The following is a 16,371-nucleotide window of genomic DNA, read 5'->3' as shown; positions in this document are numbered from 1 at the left end:
CATAATGATACAGACCTGTCATAATGATACAGACCTGTCATAATGATACAGCCCAGTCATAATGATACAGACCAGTCATAATGATACAGACCTGTCATAATGATAGAGACCTGTCATAATGATACAGACCTGTCATAATGATACAGACCTGTCATAATGATACAGACCTGTCATAATGATAGAGACCTGTCATAATGATACAGACCAATCCTAATGATACAGACCAGTCCTAATGATACAGACCTGTCATAATGATAGAGACCTGTCATAATGATACAGACCTGTCATAATGATACAAACCTGTCATAATGATACAGACCAATCCTAATGATAGAGACCTGTCATAATGATACAGACCTGTCATAATGATACAGACCTGTCATAATGATACAGACCTGTCATAATGATAGAGACCTGTCATAATGATACAGACCTGTCATAATGATACAGACCTGTCATAATGATAGAGACCTGTCATAATGATACAGACCTGTCATAATGATAGAGACCTGTCATAATGACACAGCACTGTCATAAAGATACAGACCTGTCATAAAGATACAGACCTGTCATATTGATACAGACCTGTCATAACGATACAGCCATGTCATAATGATACATACCTGTCATAATGATACAGCCCTGTCATAATTGTACAGACCTGTCATAATGATACAGACCTGTCATAATGATACAGACCTGCCCATTATCATTATGCTGTACGTGTACCATCAAATGAGCATTCTTATGTCACTGATGATGACTTCCGTACTCTATGTTGTTCGACATTATCATCAAAACCTGTGGCATAGACTAAACTAACCATCCTTTAATGGCTGTGATGGTGTATGGTGAGTATACTGTGTTTGCTGATGGAAGTTAAAAGCATGGCCCTGGAGTCAGAGCCGCGGTGAGGAAATGACTGTTCGTCTGAGGACCACAGACCAGAGGACGTAGGAGTTGCCAATCATACCTTAACAGGGCCTCTCACATTTTACAGGAAAACAATGAAAGAAATGGCCACGAAATGTCTCATTTTGGAATGCCACAGGAAATAATACTATGATATCCAATTTGCTGTGTCTAAATGCTAAACCACAATGCTGTTATGTCTGAGGATAATGTTATGAACCTAAAAAAAGATGTCCTAAACTTAAACCCACCATAGGAGTTGCAGGTGATATGTGTCTCTGAGTAGGACTTCCACAGAATCCGGTCACACCATGATGGCACATTGACACGCACCTGTTGACACAGAACAGAATAACGACTATATGTAAAGTCTGTTTGTGTTAGATGTGGGGGTGTGTGAAAATAGAATTGATTCAAAAATGAATTATACAACGAAGGGAACCCTGCACTCCAATCCTACCAGCCATTTCGGCCTATTAGCCCCGTGACCCCTGTGACCCCCATAAAAACCGATTGGGTTACACATGAAGGAAGTCCGGTAGGGAGCTATATGTCTCTGTTTAGTCTATTTAGGGGTGTATGGTACAGTTGTTGCAAAAGCAAAGCTTCCCAAGCTAGCATTATGAAATGTCCTTATTTGTTGACAGCTTTACAAGGCTCACAAGTAATGCTTTGTGTGGATTACTCATCACTTTCGGATTGAATGTCATTCAGACGACAGCATGACGTGGGACATGATGTAGCTTTGAGAGGTTGTGTCAGTTAGTGTCACAGGGAGGTAGACTCACGCCAGAGGTCTTGTACTTCTGCCACAGGTAGCTGTCCCTGGACCCCCTCTCGTACCGATAGGTGGGCGGAAACGCAATCTTCTCTTCCTCTTAAACCAGGACAAAGAGAGAGAAATGGAGAGAGATATAGGATATAGAGAGATAGGAGAGAGAGAGATAGGAGAGATACCACAGTGTGCCATCACAGCGGCAAGATTTGTGACCTGTTACCACAAGAAAAGGGCAACCAGTGAAGAACAAACACCATTGTAAATACAACCCATATTTATCTTTATTTATCTTCCCTTTTGTACTTTAACTATTTGCACATAATTACATTTGACATTTGAAATGTCTTTATTCTTTTGGAGTGTAATGTTTACTGTTCATTTTGCATTGTTTATTTCACTTGTGTTTATTATCTATTTCACTTGCTTTGGCAATGTAAACATATATTTCCCGTGCCAATAAAGCCCTTCAATTGAAATTGAAGTGGAGAGAGAGAGATAGGAGAGTGAGGGGGTAGATTCGAGACAACAGCAATGAAGAGGAGAATTGACTGAGCAGAATCAATAACGCAGCTATTTTCACCCACACATAAACAAACAGTTTGACATCAACTGGGAGGAGGACGAGGAGCAGTAGGATGCTACTCACTGAAATTGAGAAAGGCCTTTCTCTTGTGTCGTTCCTGTGTTAGCTGATCAGCACACATGAGCTCATCAAACTCCCGCCTGGACACATGTTTCAGAATGTCCTGTAAAAGGGGAACAGCCATGAGGGGAACACAGATTCAGAGTAAGAGAAAGCAAGGCAAGGCTCTGGGTCTATGGAGATTCTCGTTTTCCGGGTTACACTACACGTGATCTATTTTCTGGGGGAACAGTGAAAGGAGGAGACGGGTTTGTCTAACCTGTACATCCAGGTCCAGTCTGTAGTTGAGGTCTCCACACCAGAAGAGATGTGTGAAGCGCAGGCTCACGTCAAAGGCACTGAGCTGCCGGTCACCCAGGGACAACAGCCTGAGGATGTCCGCAAAGTTCTGGTTCCTCCTGACAGGACCACAAGCACAGGGACATTTAGGGACACACATAGATATGCTGCACGCATACAGTAGAAACATTCACACACTGTACAGCCCTGGCATGTCATGCTGTACACATCAATCTGATGACATCTGTGTTGAAAACCCAGATGTTCTACCAGTCAACCAACACCCAAATGATGTACCAAACAGCTGGACATAGGAAGTGGTTGTGCATACAGTGTCCATACCTGACTACTTTCTCACTGCCAGAGGTCTGATGGCAGTTAACAAAGCCAAAAGAGGTACTGTTGAAGAGGAAGGAGACCCCAACAGCACCCTTATTTCCTGGAAACGGATCCATTTGAAAGGTTAAACAGTGATTAAAAACACATTTCATTCCTCTTAATCATGCTCTGATGTCTTTGGAAGTTGGCCACCGCGTGGTTTTCTGAGAGAAGGAGGAGGAGGGTGTGGTGTTATGGGTAACGACCCAAGTAGGGGCCTGGCATCATACCCAGTGTGTTCCCCAGGCCAGTCTTCACACTGGCTGTGTTCACATGGCTGATGCGACTCTCGTGCTCTGGCTTCACAAACACTGCCAGCCTCATGTTCCACAGGGACTGTACTGCCACCTGCAGGACACATCACCACAGTACACTATAACAGAGCAATTCTATTTTTCCTTTATTTAAATGTATTTTTTAAAACCTTTATTTAACTAGGCAAGTCAGTTAAGAACAAATTCTTATTTACAATGACGGCCTATGAACAGTGGGTTAACTGCCTTGTTCAGGGGCAGAAGGACAGATTTTTACCTTGTCAGCTCAGGGATTCAATCTAGCAACCTTTCGATTACTGGCCAAACGCTCCAACAACTATGCTACCTGCCGCCCCAATCAAGACATAGGCATAGACATATGTCTACAGTACTGCAGTGTAAACAAGACTAAAGTAATAATAACATATACTGTGTCTTGATTTTTCATGAAAGTATCGTAATCATAGACATTTGTTTTTAGAAGTTGTATTTCATGTCCAACTCCAGTAAGTATCTGGTAAATGAATGATTAGTCATCGTCAACATGTTATTTTGTTATTTTATAGACATACAGTTTATACACCCTGTTTTATGTACCTCTGGTCGACAACGTGCACATACAGAGAGCATGGGCAATCAGCACCTGACTTGGAACAGGAACTCACCGGAGCTGAGTACCAGCACCGCAAAAGTTCTACTGCTTGAGCTCCTGTTCCTCTTCTAGAATGTTAGCTCAAATGTATTGTGCAGCTTCTGCACCTAAATATAAACAGTACCCAAAATGAGTACAGGCACCTATTTCAGTCCAAGTCAAGCACAATGTACAGTAAATCAACACCAATCATTATCACAGGATGAATGGGTGAAAGAAAACGTACATCAAACAAATATCCCATAAGGCAGGGTTCCCCAATTTGGCTCACAGGTGGTTTTATTTGGCTCACAGGTGGTTTTATTTGGCTCACAGGTGGTTTTATTTGGCTCACAGGTGGTTTTATTTGGCTCACAGGTGGTTTTATTTGGCTCACAGGTGGTTTTATTTGGCTCACAGGTGGTTTTATTTGGCTCACAGGTGGTTTTATTTGGCTCACAGGTGGTTTTATTTGGCTCACAGGTGGTTTTATTTGGCCCAGGGGTGGTTTTATTTGGCCCCCAGAAGTTTTCTAAGCAAAGAAAACAGAACAATTAAAAAAAAATAATGTATTTTCATTGTTGGACATAAAAGACTGGAAAAAAAACAGGAAATCAGCTCCAAGTGATTTTTATTTAAGAAATCTATTTCCAAGTATTCCCACCCATAATAGAGAGTGGTGATCGTACACTAATGTCGGCAAGGTTTGAAATGATTATGTTTTAATCCAACATTATATCTGTTTGGGTTTCTTGTGGTCAATTTGCAGTCTACAAATGATTAGTAATTGTGTTCCGGCCCCCCCACCATCCGCTGAAGAAAAAAAAAGGCCCCGTGGCTGAATCTAGTTGATGATCCCTGTCATAAGGTGAGTAAGGACATACTGCAGACAATCAGTGACTGAAAGCTGGGAGGAAGGGAAAACAAGGTAGAGAGAGAGAGAGAGAGAGACGGATGGAGAGATGGCGACAGAGCCGCACATACAGTAGAGAGCGAGAAAGAGAGAGAGAGCGAGAGAGAGAGTGAGGCAGAGAGAGAAAACTGAGAGAGATGGCGATAAATGGAGACCAAGAGAGGGAAAACTGATGCTGACCTGTTTGTACTCTAAGTGAGTGTAGCTGTGTAGGGTAGCCTTGACATGCTCGGTCCACTCCTTCTCCCCTTGAGAGTTCTCCTGGGTACCCAGGGCATAGATGTCATGAGGCAGCAGAGCTGTGGACTCGTCTGGGGTTCGACCCAGACCACAACACGTCACCCAGGACTGCAGACTGCGAGGGGGAGGGGAGCCACCTGAACACACAGGCATTAAGATCATTAGTGAGGGGCTAACACAGACCAACACCTAGTGCTCATGTTTCCAATAAGATAATTACGTCTCTCCAGTGTAATAACCCTGTAATAACTTAGCTAGCCGTAGCTAGCGCTACCAGTGATAGTATTGATGTCACACAGTAATAGTGAAAAACATTGCTCTAGGACAGTGAGGTGCCATAGGTGTCTTAGTTACCCATGTTCCAGCTGCCCACAAACACAGAGATGACGTCAGGTTCACTCAGATGGGAGTGCCTGGTCTTCATCAGCTGTAGCAGCTGGCAGAACGCCTCCCGTTTCTGGAGGGAAGAGAGAGTTCTCAGTCAATATAAAAACTACAATGGAATCCAATGGATAGAAACACATACAAATCAGATGGGGCACAAAGTACATGAGGATGGCTGGGATAGATGCCCCCCCCCCCCGACTGTAATTTGGAGAATTGATTTCCTATAATCTAGAGTCATAATCACTATGCTTAATGGAATGTGAGTCTTATTCAGTACATTTCTTGCTTTTCTAAAGTCTACCAACCTTGCCAGCAGACATGCCAGCTAAGATAGTTAGACAAGCTACTATAACTTGATTGATAGTCTGAAATGGCTTCTTGGTATCTAGTTATGAGGTTGGGACATTGGGAACCTATCTGGGCTAGCTAAAGACAACTTCATAAAATTGCTAGGTGGCTAGTAGTATTACAGAGAAACAACAACAAAACATTAAAGTCCATATTATTTTGGACAGGACCAATTTAAGAGGGGCCCTGCATACAGCTGAATGTAGAACTTTATTCACCCTTGCACTCTCAAACATGAGCTCCCGTGGGTTGTTGTGATGACTGTCCACAACCATGCGCAGCTTGGCTGGGCTGCTCTGGAACTTGACTAGCTGCAGAACTGAAAAATAGGTGAAGCATTTAAGATCACTGAACTTGATCAAACTCAGTCAAGTAACATTAGATGTCGTTGTCGTGCTCCTACTCCGTTCATGTGAGACCGTCTCCACTCCAAATGACCCGGCCTTCCTGTCAAACAGCAGCACTCCTGTGTCCACATCCAATGACACTGTCTGTCTGCCGTAACGCACCATCTTAATCTAGACACACACACACACACACACACACACACACACACACACACACACACACACACACACACACACACACACACACACACACACACACACACACACACACACACACACACACACACACACACACACACACACAGACATAAACACACACAGACATAAACACACACACACACACAGACAGAAACACACACACAGATGATGAAAAATAGGAATCACTGTACCTCAAAGATGATCAAAATATGACAAATCAGCTGGTATGCCTCCTTAAAAGTATAAAGTGGCCCTTGTCGCTCTCTCTCACCTGAAAGGAGTGGACAGGTATGAGCCTGGAATGGCTCTTGGCTACAGGGACTGGGGCAGGGACAGGAGCTGGAGCAGGGGCTGGAGCTGGAGCAGGAGCTGGAGCTGGAGCAGGAGCTGGAGCAGGGGCTGGAGCAAGAGCGGGCTCAGGTGGAGGGGCAGGCTGCACAGCCAGGTTGTGATTGGTCACAGCATCTTGAAGAGCTTTCAGCACCTGCACAGTCAGAGCATAGAGAGCGTCAGACTGTATAGACCAGTGGTCCCCAACCTGTTTCGGTTCCTGTACCGCCAACTGAATTTTCCTCTGCCCTGAGTACCCCTGAAGTACCCCCCCATGTGCATTTTACCAGTCATGAGTCTTCTCAAGTACCCTCTATTGATAAGCCAAGTACGTCCAGGGGTCCTAGAAACTAAGACTGATATGTATTGGGGGGGTAGTATGTGGGTACATACCCTCTTCTCCAGGGAGGAGAGCAGACTGACCAGGACAGAGATCTTACACAGCAGGCTGTCCAACTCCATGTCTGGACCTCTACCCATGTTCTGAAAGGAGGTACATTAATATAGTAAGCAGCTGTGTGCTATGTGTTCCTTTTCTTTTCTGAAGACATTGGAATTGTCCGGTTGGAATATTGCTGAAGATTTATGTTAAAAACGTCCTAAAGATTGATGCTATACATCGTTTGACATATTTCCAAGAACGTAAATAGAACTTTTTTTGACTTTTCGTCGTGACATTTGCGCACGCTTCTTGCATTTGGAGTAGTGGACTGAACGCGCGAACAAAAGGAGGTATTTGGACATAAACAAACATTTATTGTGGACCTGGGATTCCTGGGAGTGCATTCTGATGAAGATCATCAAAGGTAAGTGAATATTTATAATATTATTTCTGAGTTTTGTTGACTCCACAAAATGGCGGGTTTGGTTTCGTGTCTGAATGCTGTACTCAGATTATTGCAAAATTTGCTTTCATCGTAAAGCTTTTTTGAAATCTGACACAGCGGTTGCATTAAGGAGAAGTGTATCTATAATTCCTTAAATAACTGTTGAATATTTTATCAACGTTTATGATGAGTATTTCTGTAAATTGATGTGCTCATTCACCGGAAGTTATGGGAGGCAAAACATTTCTGAACATTACACGCCAATGTAAAATGGGGTTTTTGGATATAAATATGAACTTTATCGAGCAAAACATACGAGTATTATGTAACATGAAGTCCTATGAAGTCCTAGATCATCAAAGGTTAGTGATTAATTTTAGCTGTATTTCTAGTTTTTGTGATGCCTCTCCTTGCTTGGAAAATGGCTGTGTGGTTTTTCTCATTTAGGTGCTGTCCTAACAATCTAATGTTATGCTTTCGCCGTAAAGCCTTTTTGAAATCGGACAATGTGGTTTGATTAACGAGAAGTGTATCTTTAAAATGGGATATAATAGTTGTATGTTTGAGAAATTTGAATTGAGATTTTTGTTGTTTTGAATTTGCCGCCCTGCTATTTTACTGGCTGTTGAATAGTGTGTCCCGCAGGTGGGACGCTAGCGTCCCACATAACCCAGAGAGGTTCAGCTCGAGACCCTGGGTCCCGACCCCGCCCTGTGCAACTGGGTCCTGGACTTCCTGACGGGCCGCCCCCAGGTGGTGAGGGTAGGAAACAACATCTCCACCCCGCTGATCCTCAACACTGGGTCCCCACAAGGGTGCGTTCTAAGCCCTCTACTGTACTCCCGGTTCACCCACGACTGCGTGGACATGCACGCCTCCAACTCAATCATCAAGTTTGCAGACGACACTACAGTGGTAGGCTTGATTACCAACAACGACGAGACGGCCTACAGGGAGGAGGTGAGGGCACTCGAAGTGTGGTGTCAGGAAAATAACCTCACACACAATGTCAACAAAACAAAGGAGACGATCATGGACTTCAGGAAACAGCAGAGGGAGCAGCCCCCTATCTACATTGACGGGACAGTAGTGGAGAGGGTGGAGAGTTTTAAGTTCATCGGCGTACACATCATGGACAAACTGAAATGTCCAGCCACACAGACAGCGTGGTGAAGAAGGCACAGCAGCGCCTCTTCAACCTCAGGAGGCTGAAGAAATTTGGCTTGTCACCAAATACACTCACAAACTTTTACAGATGCAGAATCGAGAGCATCCTTTCGGGCTGTATCACCGCCTGGTACGGCAGCTGCTCCGCCCATAACCGGAAGGCTCTCCAGAGGGTAGTGAGGTCTGCACAACGCATCACCGGGTGCAAACTACCTGCCCTCCAGGACACCTACACCACCCGATGTCACAGGAAGGCCAAAAAGATCATCAAGGACAACAACCACCCGAGCGACTGCCTGTTCACCCTGCTATCATCCAGAAGGCGAGGTTAGTACAGGTGCATCAAAGCTGGGACTGAGAGACTGAAAAACAGCTTCTATCTCAAGGCCATCAGACTGTTAAACAGCCATCACTAACATTGAGTGGCTGCTGCCAACATACTGACTCAACTCCACCCACTTTAATAATGGTAAAATTGATGTAATCAATTTATCTCTTGCCACTTTATATTATTTATATTAGATAATGTTCACATAACCTACATTATTCATCTCATATGTATATACTGTACGCTATACCATCTACTGCATCTTGCCATCTTGATGTAATGTATCACTAGCCACTTTAAACAATGTCACTTCATATAATGTTTTCATACCCTGCATTGCTCATCTCATATGTATATACTGTAGTCTATACCATCTACTGCATCTTGCCTATGCCATTCGGCCATCACTCATTTATATACTGCTCAAAAAAATACAGGGAACACTTAAACAACACATTCTAGATCTGAATGAAAGAAATAATCTTATTAAATACTTTTTTCTTTACATAGTTGAATGTGCTGACAACAAAATCACACAAAAATAATCACGAGAAATCCAATTTATCAACCAATGGAGGTCTGGATTTGGAGTCACACTCAAAATTAAAGTGGAAAACCACACTACAGGCTGATCCAACTTTGATGTAATGTCCTTAAAACAAGTCAAAATGAGGCTCAGTAGTGTGTGTGGCCTCCACGTGCCTATATGACCTCCCTACAAGGCCTGGGCATGCTCCTGATGAGGTGGCGGATGATCTCCTGAGGGATCTCCTCCCAGACCTGGACTAAAGCATTCGCCAACTCCTGGACAGTCTGTGGTGCAACGTGGCGTTGGTGGATGGAGCGAGACATGATGTCCCAGATGTGCTCAATTGGATTCAGGTCTGGGGAACGGGCGGGCCAGTCCATAGCATCAATGCCTTCCTCTTGCAGGAACTGCTGACACACTCCAGCCACATGAGGTCTAGCATTGTCTTGCATTAGGAGGAATCCAGGGCCAACCGCACCAGCATATGGTCTCACAAGGGGTCTGAGGATCTCATCTCGGTACCTAATGGCAGTCAGGCTACCTCTGGCGAGCACATGGAGGGCTGTGCTGCCCCCCAAAGAAATGCCACCCCACACCATGACTGACCCACCACCAAACCGGTCATGCTGGAGGATGTTGCAGGCAGCAGAACGTTCTCCACGGCGTCTCCAGACTCTGTCACGTTTGTCAGGTGCTCAGTGTGAACTTGCTTTCATCTGTGAAGAGCACAGGGCGCCAGTGGCGAATTTGCCAATCTTGGTGTTCTCTGGCAAATGCCAAACGTCCTGCACGGTGTTGGGCTGTAAGCACAACCCCCACCTGTGGACGTCGGGCCCTCATACCACCCTCATGGAGTCTGTTTCTGACCGTTTGAGGAGACACATGCACATTTCTGGCCTGCTGGAGGTCATTTTGCAGGGCTCTGGCAGTGCTCCTTCTGCTCCTCCTTGCACAAAGGCGGAGGTAGCGGTCCTGCTGCTGGGTTGTTGCCCTCCTACGGCCTCCTCCACGTCTCCTGATGTACTGGCCTGTCTCCTGGTAGCGCCTCCATGCTCTGGATACTACGCTGACAGACACAGCAAACCTTCTTGCCACAGCTCGCATTGATGTGCCATCCTGGATGAGCTGCACTACCTGACCCACTTGTGTGGGTTGTAGACTCCGTCTCATGCTACCACTAGAGTGAAAGCACCGCCAGCATTCAAAAGTGACCAAAACATCAGCCAGAAAGCATAGGAACTGAGAAGTGGTCTGTGGTCCCCACCTGCAGAACCACTCCTTTATTGGGGGTGTCTTGCTAATTGCCTATAATTTCCACCTGTTGTCTATTCCATTTGCACAACAGCATGTGAAATTTATTGTCAATCAGTGTTGCTTCCTAAGTGGACAGTTTGATTTCACAGAAGTGTGATTGACTTGGAGTTACATTGTGTTGTTTAAGTGTTCCCTTTATTTTTTTGAGAAGTGTATATTTCTATGTACATATTCGTATTAATTCCTTTACACTTATGTTTATAAAGTAGTTGTTGTGAAATTGTTAGGTTATATTACTTGTAAGATATTACTGCATGGTCGGAACTAGAAGCACAAGCATTTCGCTACACTTGCATTAACACCTGCTAACCATGTGTATGTGACAAATAAATTTGATTTGATTTGAACAGCCTCAATTTGTCAGGGCATGGACTCTACAAGGTGTTGAAAGCGTTCCACAGGGATGCTGGCCCATGTTGACTCCAATGCTTCCCACAGTTGTATCAAGTTGGCTGGATGTCCTTTGGGTGGTGGACCATTCTTGATACACATGGGAAACTGTTGCGTGTGAAACACCCAGCAGCGTTGCAGTTTGTGACACAAACTGGTGCACCTGGCACCAACCACCATACCCCGTTCGAAGGCACTTAAATCTTTTGTCTTTCCCATTCACCCTCTGAATGGCACGCATTCTCCACATGTCATTACGAAAAGAAACTGGAAGCGGTTTGATATTCAAGGTTTTTTACATGATGTATCTAGCATTGAATGGAATAGAATGGAATTAATCCCTGATGTTGAACTAGCCTTTGCTTACTTCCACAACGCATTCCAGGATGTATGCAATAGGCATGCCCCTTTTAAAACATTCAGGATTAAGGGTAGAGAGAACCCTTGGTTTACTAAGGAACTTACAAAAATCATAAGGGAACGAAATGCTATGTGGGCTAAAGGAAGAGGGACTGGTTTGGCAGATGATTGGATGGCTTTTAAACGTCTTCAAAATATGGGTGTGGCTATGATCCGTAAATTAAAAGCAGACCACTACCTAAAATCTACTTCACAAAATTTAAATAATCCATCCAAATTTTGGCAAGTAGTGAAAGGTTTGGAGTGCAGAAAAGATACACAGCTTCCTAAACAATTGTTGGTCGACACTTAGATTGTAACTGAGAGAACCTCCATTCTGAAAGCCTTGAACCAGCGTTTTTTAGATGAGGGCAGTTTATTTGAAAAGGTCAAAGGTATAATTGAGCCCCCTATAAATTTACCTGACACCCCTGTGCACTCCTTCACCAGGTTTTCCTTTTCATCCTCCTCTGTTTCAGAAGTGTATAAAGCCCTGAAAGAAATTGATTTAAAAACAATCCCCTGGCCCTGATGAACTAGACCCCCTCCTCCTACACCTAGCCGCTGACATCATTGCTCCCCCCTAGCCACTTTTTAACATGTATTTTTAACCTTACGCTTGATGTTAAGGAAAACCCCAAGTTATGGAAATCTGCTTTTGTACTGCCTCTCCTGAAAGGTGGAGATCCCTCGCTACTTGACAACTATAGACCCATTTCAAAATTGTCTGTACTATCAAAGGTACTGGAGTCCTTAGTTAGTAGGCAGCTAAAGACCTACTTCCAAGAAAACAATATCTTAAATGGAATGCAATCAGGTTTTAGGTCTGGCCACAGCACTATTTCAGCAACATTGAAGGTTTTAAATGACATCCACTGTGCTCTTGATAAGAAGTTACATTGTGTGTCTGTTTTTATTGATTTGTCGAAGGCTTTTGACACCGTGGACCATGCTGTGTTAGTGCAAAGGTTAAAATGTTGTGGAATTACTGGTCATGCTCTAGATTGGTTTATAAATTACCTATCAAATCGTACACAATGTGTAATGGCGGATGGTTGCAAATCTGAGTCCATAGAGGTGTGCTCAGGTGTTCCGCAAGGTTCTATTTTGGGCCCACTGTTGTTCATTTTGTATATCAACAACATTGGGGATCTTATTGAAACAGCGGATGTTCGTTTTTATGCAGATGATACTGTTCTTTATTCAAGTGGTAGTAGTTTATCTTTATCTTTTTGAAAATGCCCAAAGAGCATTTAACATCATACAACAGAATCTGTATGATTTAAAGCTGATTCTAAATTTGGGTAAAACAAAATGCATGGAATGCCAGGCATGTTACAAATCATATCATTGCTACATTGGCTGGACATAATATAGAGCAAGTTAAAGTGTACAAATATTTGGGTGTGTGTGTTGATGATAAGCTGAGCTTCACTGTGCATGTAGAGAACTTGATAAGGAAGCTCAAGCTGAAAATAGGATTTTGTTACCGGCATAAGGCTTGTTTTTCTTTTGAGGCCAGGAAGGAGCTGGTACGATGTACATTACTGTTGGTTTTAGATTTTAGTGATGTTATATATACGCAGGCCTCAGCCACTACCCTGAGAGCACTTGATTCAGTGTATCATGCAGCCCTCAGGTTCATTACAAATCAGAAACGTCTAACACATCATTGTGATCTCTACAGCGCTGTTGGCTGGTCATCATTGACCTTGCGTAGGCTTAAACACTGGTATACACTGATTTATAAGGCCATATTGGGTAAAATGCCATTTTATCTCTGTTCTTTTTTAGTTAGGTCAGTAAAATAAGTATCAATTACGGTCCCATTCTGATTTGTTTCTAACAGTACCAAAAATTAGAACAGGTCATGGTAGAAATAGAGTTCAAACACTTGATCGATGTATATATTATAGAAGAGTGTAATTGTTTTTAGGCCAGCTGTTTTTAGTCAAGATGTTTGTAGTTTTAAATGTAATATGTTTTTGTTGTACTGTATGTGTGTTTAGAGTTTTGTTTAATGCTGTGTGAGTGTATGTAATTTGGTTTGTCTGAAATGTTGTTCCCCTTGCTGCTATTGGACCAGGTCTCTCTTGGAAAATAGATATTTATCTCAATGAGAATAAACCTGTATAAATAAAGGTAAAATGTCAAAAAAAATTAAAACATACACAATCCATGTCTCAATGGTCTCAAGGCTTAAACATCCTTCTTTAATCTGTCTCCTGCCCTTCATCTACACTGATTGAAGTGGATTTAACAAGTGACGTCAATAAAAGATCACAGCTTTCACCTGGATTCACTTGGTCAGTCTATGTTACGGAAAGAGCAGGTGTCCTTAATGTTTTTTACACTCAGTGTACTGTGAAAACTACCCCATGAAGGGAACATAGAGAATGTTTATTTTCAATTGGTGCACTAGAGGGCGTAACAAAGCAGATTTCCATTATTTTTTGTCTTCTTAGTTTGCAGGTCCCCTGTGGACCATAGTAGAGTAGACAGAGGGTTACAGACAAGGTATGACTGACGGGCAGGACAGACAGGACAGGACAGACAGGACAGACAGGGTAGGACAGACATGACAGACAGAGAAAGATAGACAGGGCAGGACAGACAGGGCAGGACAGACATATAAGGACAGACAGGGTAGGACAGACATGACAGACAGGGAAAGATAGACAGGGCAGGACAGACAGGGCATGACAGACAGGGCAGGACAGACATATAAGGACAGACAAGTTAGGACAGACAGGACAGGTCAAACAGGATATATCACAGAAGGGATGTACCTGTGGCTTGGCGGAGGTTAAAGGGCAGATGGGATGGTCAAACACTTTGGCCAGCGTCTCCAAACTGGACATAATCAGGTCAATCTCACTGTGGATCAGAGAATCAGTTTCATTATCTCCTCATGATAACCAACAAAGCCATCACATCACAAACACCAAATGACGCAGATCATTTAAACTGTAATAGCAGTAATAACATGGTGAAACCCACCTGTTGAGCCCCTGGCATGCGGTGCCCAGGGTGTGGTGTAGATGGCGTAGGCCTGTTGCTCCTCTACGTAGACCCTCCACATCCAGAGGCAGCTCACTGCGCAGATACTCACTGAGCAGCCCAACCACCTCACCTGCCATGCTGTGAAACCAAGGGACCACAAACACCACTCAAGCAAGTTGAAAAGAGATGCCACAGGAAAGTGCTAAAGTACTTTCATCTCTAAATCCCCAGACCAATATTACACATTTTGTACATCTATATACTTATGGTGTGTGATGGAGACTTCGGTACCTGGATGTGTTGAGCTCCTGTAGCCTGTGGAGGAAGAGGAGGTGTGGGGACGGGGTCACTGGGAGTCCAGCGGGGGGAGCTATACTGACCGAGACTGGGAATGGGCTGGGACTCCACACCAGCCCTGGCTTCTCATCATCACCTGAGCTCTCATCCCCAGGCTCCATGTCCCTCCCCACAGGGTACAGCAGAGGGGTGACCAGACCCTTATGGGGGTGCTGGTACCCCAACACCAGGTCCCCCAGTGTACGGAAACAGTTCACCTGCACCCCCTGAGAAGTCTGTGGGGAAACATACACACAGACATACACTGAGTGTACAAAACATTAGGAACACCTTCCTAATATTGAGTTTCACCCCCTTTTGCCCTCAGAACAGCCTCAATTCATCGGGGCATGGACTCTACAAGGTGTCGAAAGCGTTCAACAGGGATGCTGGCCCATGTTGACTCCAATGCTTCCCACAGTTGTGTCAAGTTGGCTGGATGTCCTTTGGGGGGTGTATCATTCTTGATACACACTGGAAACTGTTGTGCGTGAAAGCCCCAGCAGCATTGCAGTTCTTGACACAAACAGATGCCTTACAAATCCTCAACTGGCAGCTTCATTAAATAGTACCCACAAAACACCAGTCTCAATGTCAACAGTGAAGAGGTGACTCCGGGATGCTGGCCTTCTAGGCAGCGTTCCTCTGTCCAGTGTCTGTGTTCTTTTTCCCATCTTAATATTTTCTTTATATTGGCCAGTCTGAGATATGGCTTTTTCTTTGCAACTATGCCTAGAAGCTGCCAGTTGAGGACTTGTGCGGCATCTGTTTCTCAAACTAGACACTCTAATGTACTTGTCTTCTTGCTCAGTTGTGCACCGGGGCCTCCCACTCCTCTTTCTATTCTGGCTAGGGCCAGTTTGCACTGTTCTGTGAAGGGAGTAGTACACAGCGTTGTACGAGATCTTCAGTTTCATGGCAATTTCTCGCATGGAATAGCCTTCATTTCTCAGAACAAGAATAGACTGATGAGTTTCATTAGAAAGTTCTTTGTTTCTGATCATTTTGAGCCTGTAATCGAACACACAAATGCTGATGCTCCAGATACTCAACTACTCTAAAGAAGGCCAGTTTTATTGCTTCTTTAGTTAGAACAACAGTTTTCAGCTGTGCTAACATAATTGCTAAAGTGTTTTCTAATGATCAATTAGCCTTTTAAAATGATAAACTTGGATTAGCTAACACAATGTGGCATTGGAATACAGGGGTGATAGTTGCTGATAATGGGCCTCTGCACGCCTATGTAGATATTCCATTAAAAACAGCCGTTTCCAGCTACAATTGTCATTTACAACATTAACAATGTCTACACTGTATTTCTGATCAATTTGATGTTATTTAATGGACAAAAAATGTGGTTTTCTTTAAAAAACAAGGACATTTATATATTTAAGCATTAAGGCCCGAGGGGATGTGGTATATGCCCAATATACCACCACT

At 43.8% G+C, this 16,371-nt stretch overlaps 1 protein-coding gene across 1 annotated transcript in view; it reads right to left on the bottom strand.

The window, feature by feature from the left end:
- The window catches only part of LOC106611739 (phosphatidylinositol 3,4,5-trisphosphate 5-phosphatase 2B), a 36,028-nt gene that overhangs the window by 6,482 nt on the left and 13,175 nt on the right, over window positions 1–16,371 (bottom strand). Inside the window, 15 exon segments of the mRNA XM_045723913.1 lie at window positions 1,164–1,245; window positions 1,701–1,789; window positions 2,337–2,436; window positions 2,593–2,731; window positions 2,955–3,051; window positions 3,221–3,338; window positions 4,969–5,165; window positions 5,383–5,485; window positions 5,982–6,082; window positions 6,167–6,281; window positions 6,580–6,792; window positions 7,032–7,121; window positions 14,382–14,469; window positions 14,593–14,733; window positions 14,887–15,167. Of these exon segments, the coding sequence (XP_045579869.1) occupies window positions 1,164–1,245; window positions 1,701–1,789; window positions 2,337–2,436; window positions 2,593–2,731; window positions 2,955–3,051; window positions 3,221–3,338; window positions 4,969–5,165; window positions 5,383–5,485; window positions 5,982–6,082; window positions 6,167–6,281; window positions 6,580–6,792; window positions 7,032–7,121; window positions 14,382–14,469; window positions 14,593–14,733; window positions 14,887–15,167 (1,954 nt within the window).

Source organism: Salmo salar, chromosome ssa09 (genome assembly GCF_905237065.1).
Source record: "Salmo salar chromosome ssa09, Ssal_v3.1, whole genome shotgun sequence".
In the NCBI taxonomy this organism is placed as follows: Eukaryota; Metazoa; Chordata; class Actinopteri; order Salmoniformes; family Salmonidae; genus Salmo; species Salmo salar.
Note: the sequence above shows the minus strand (reverse complement) of the source record. Positions and strands in the feature narration are given on the sequence as shown.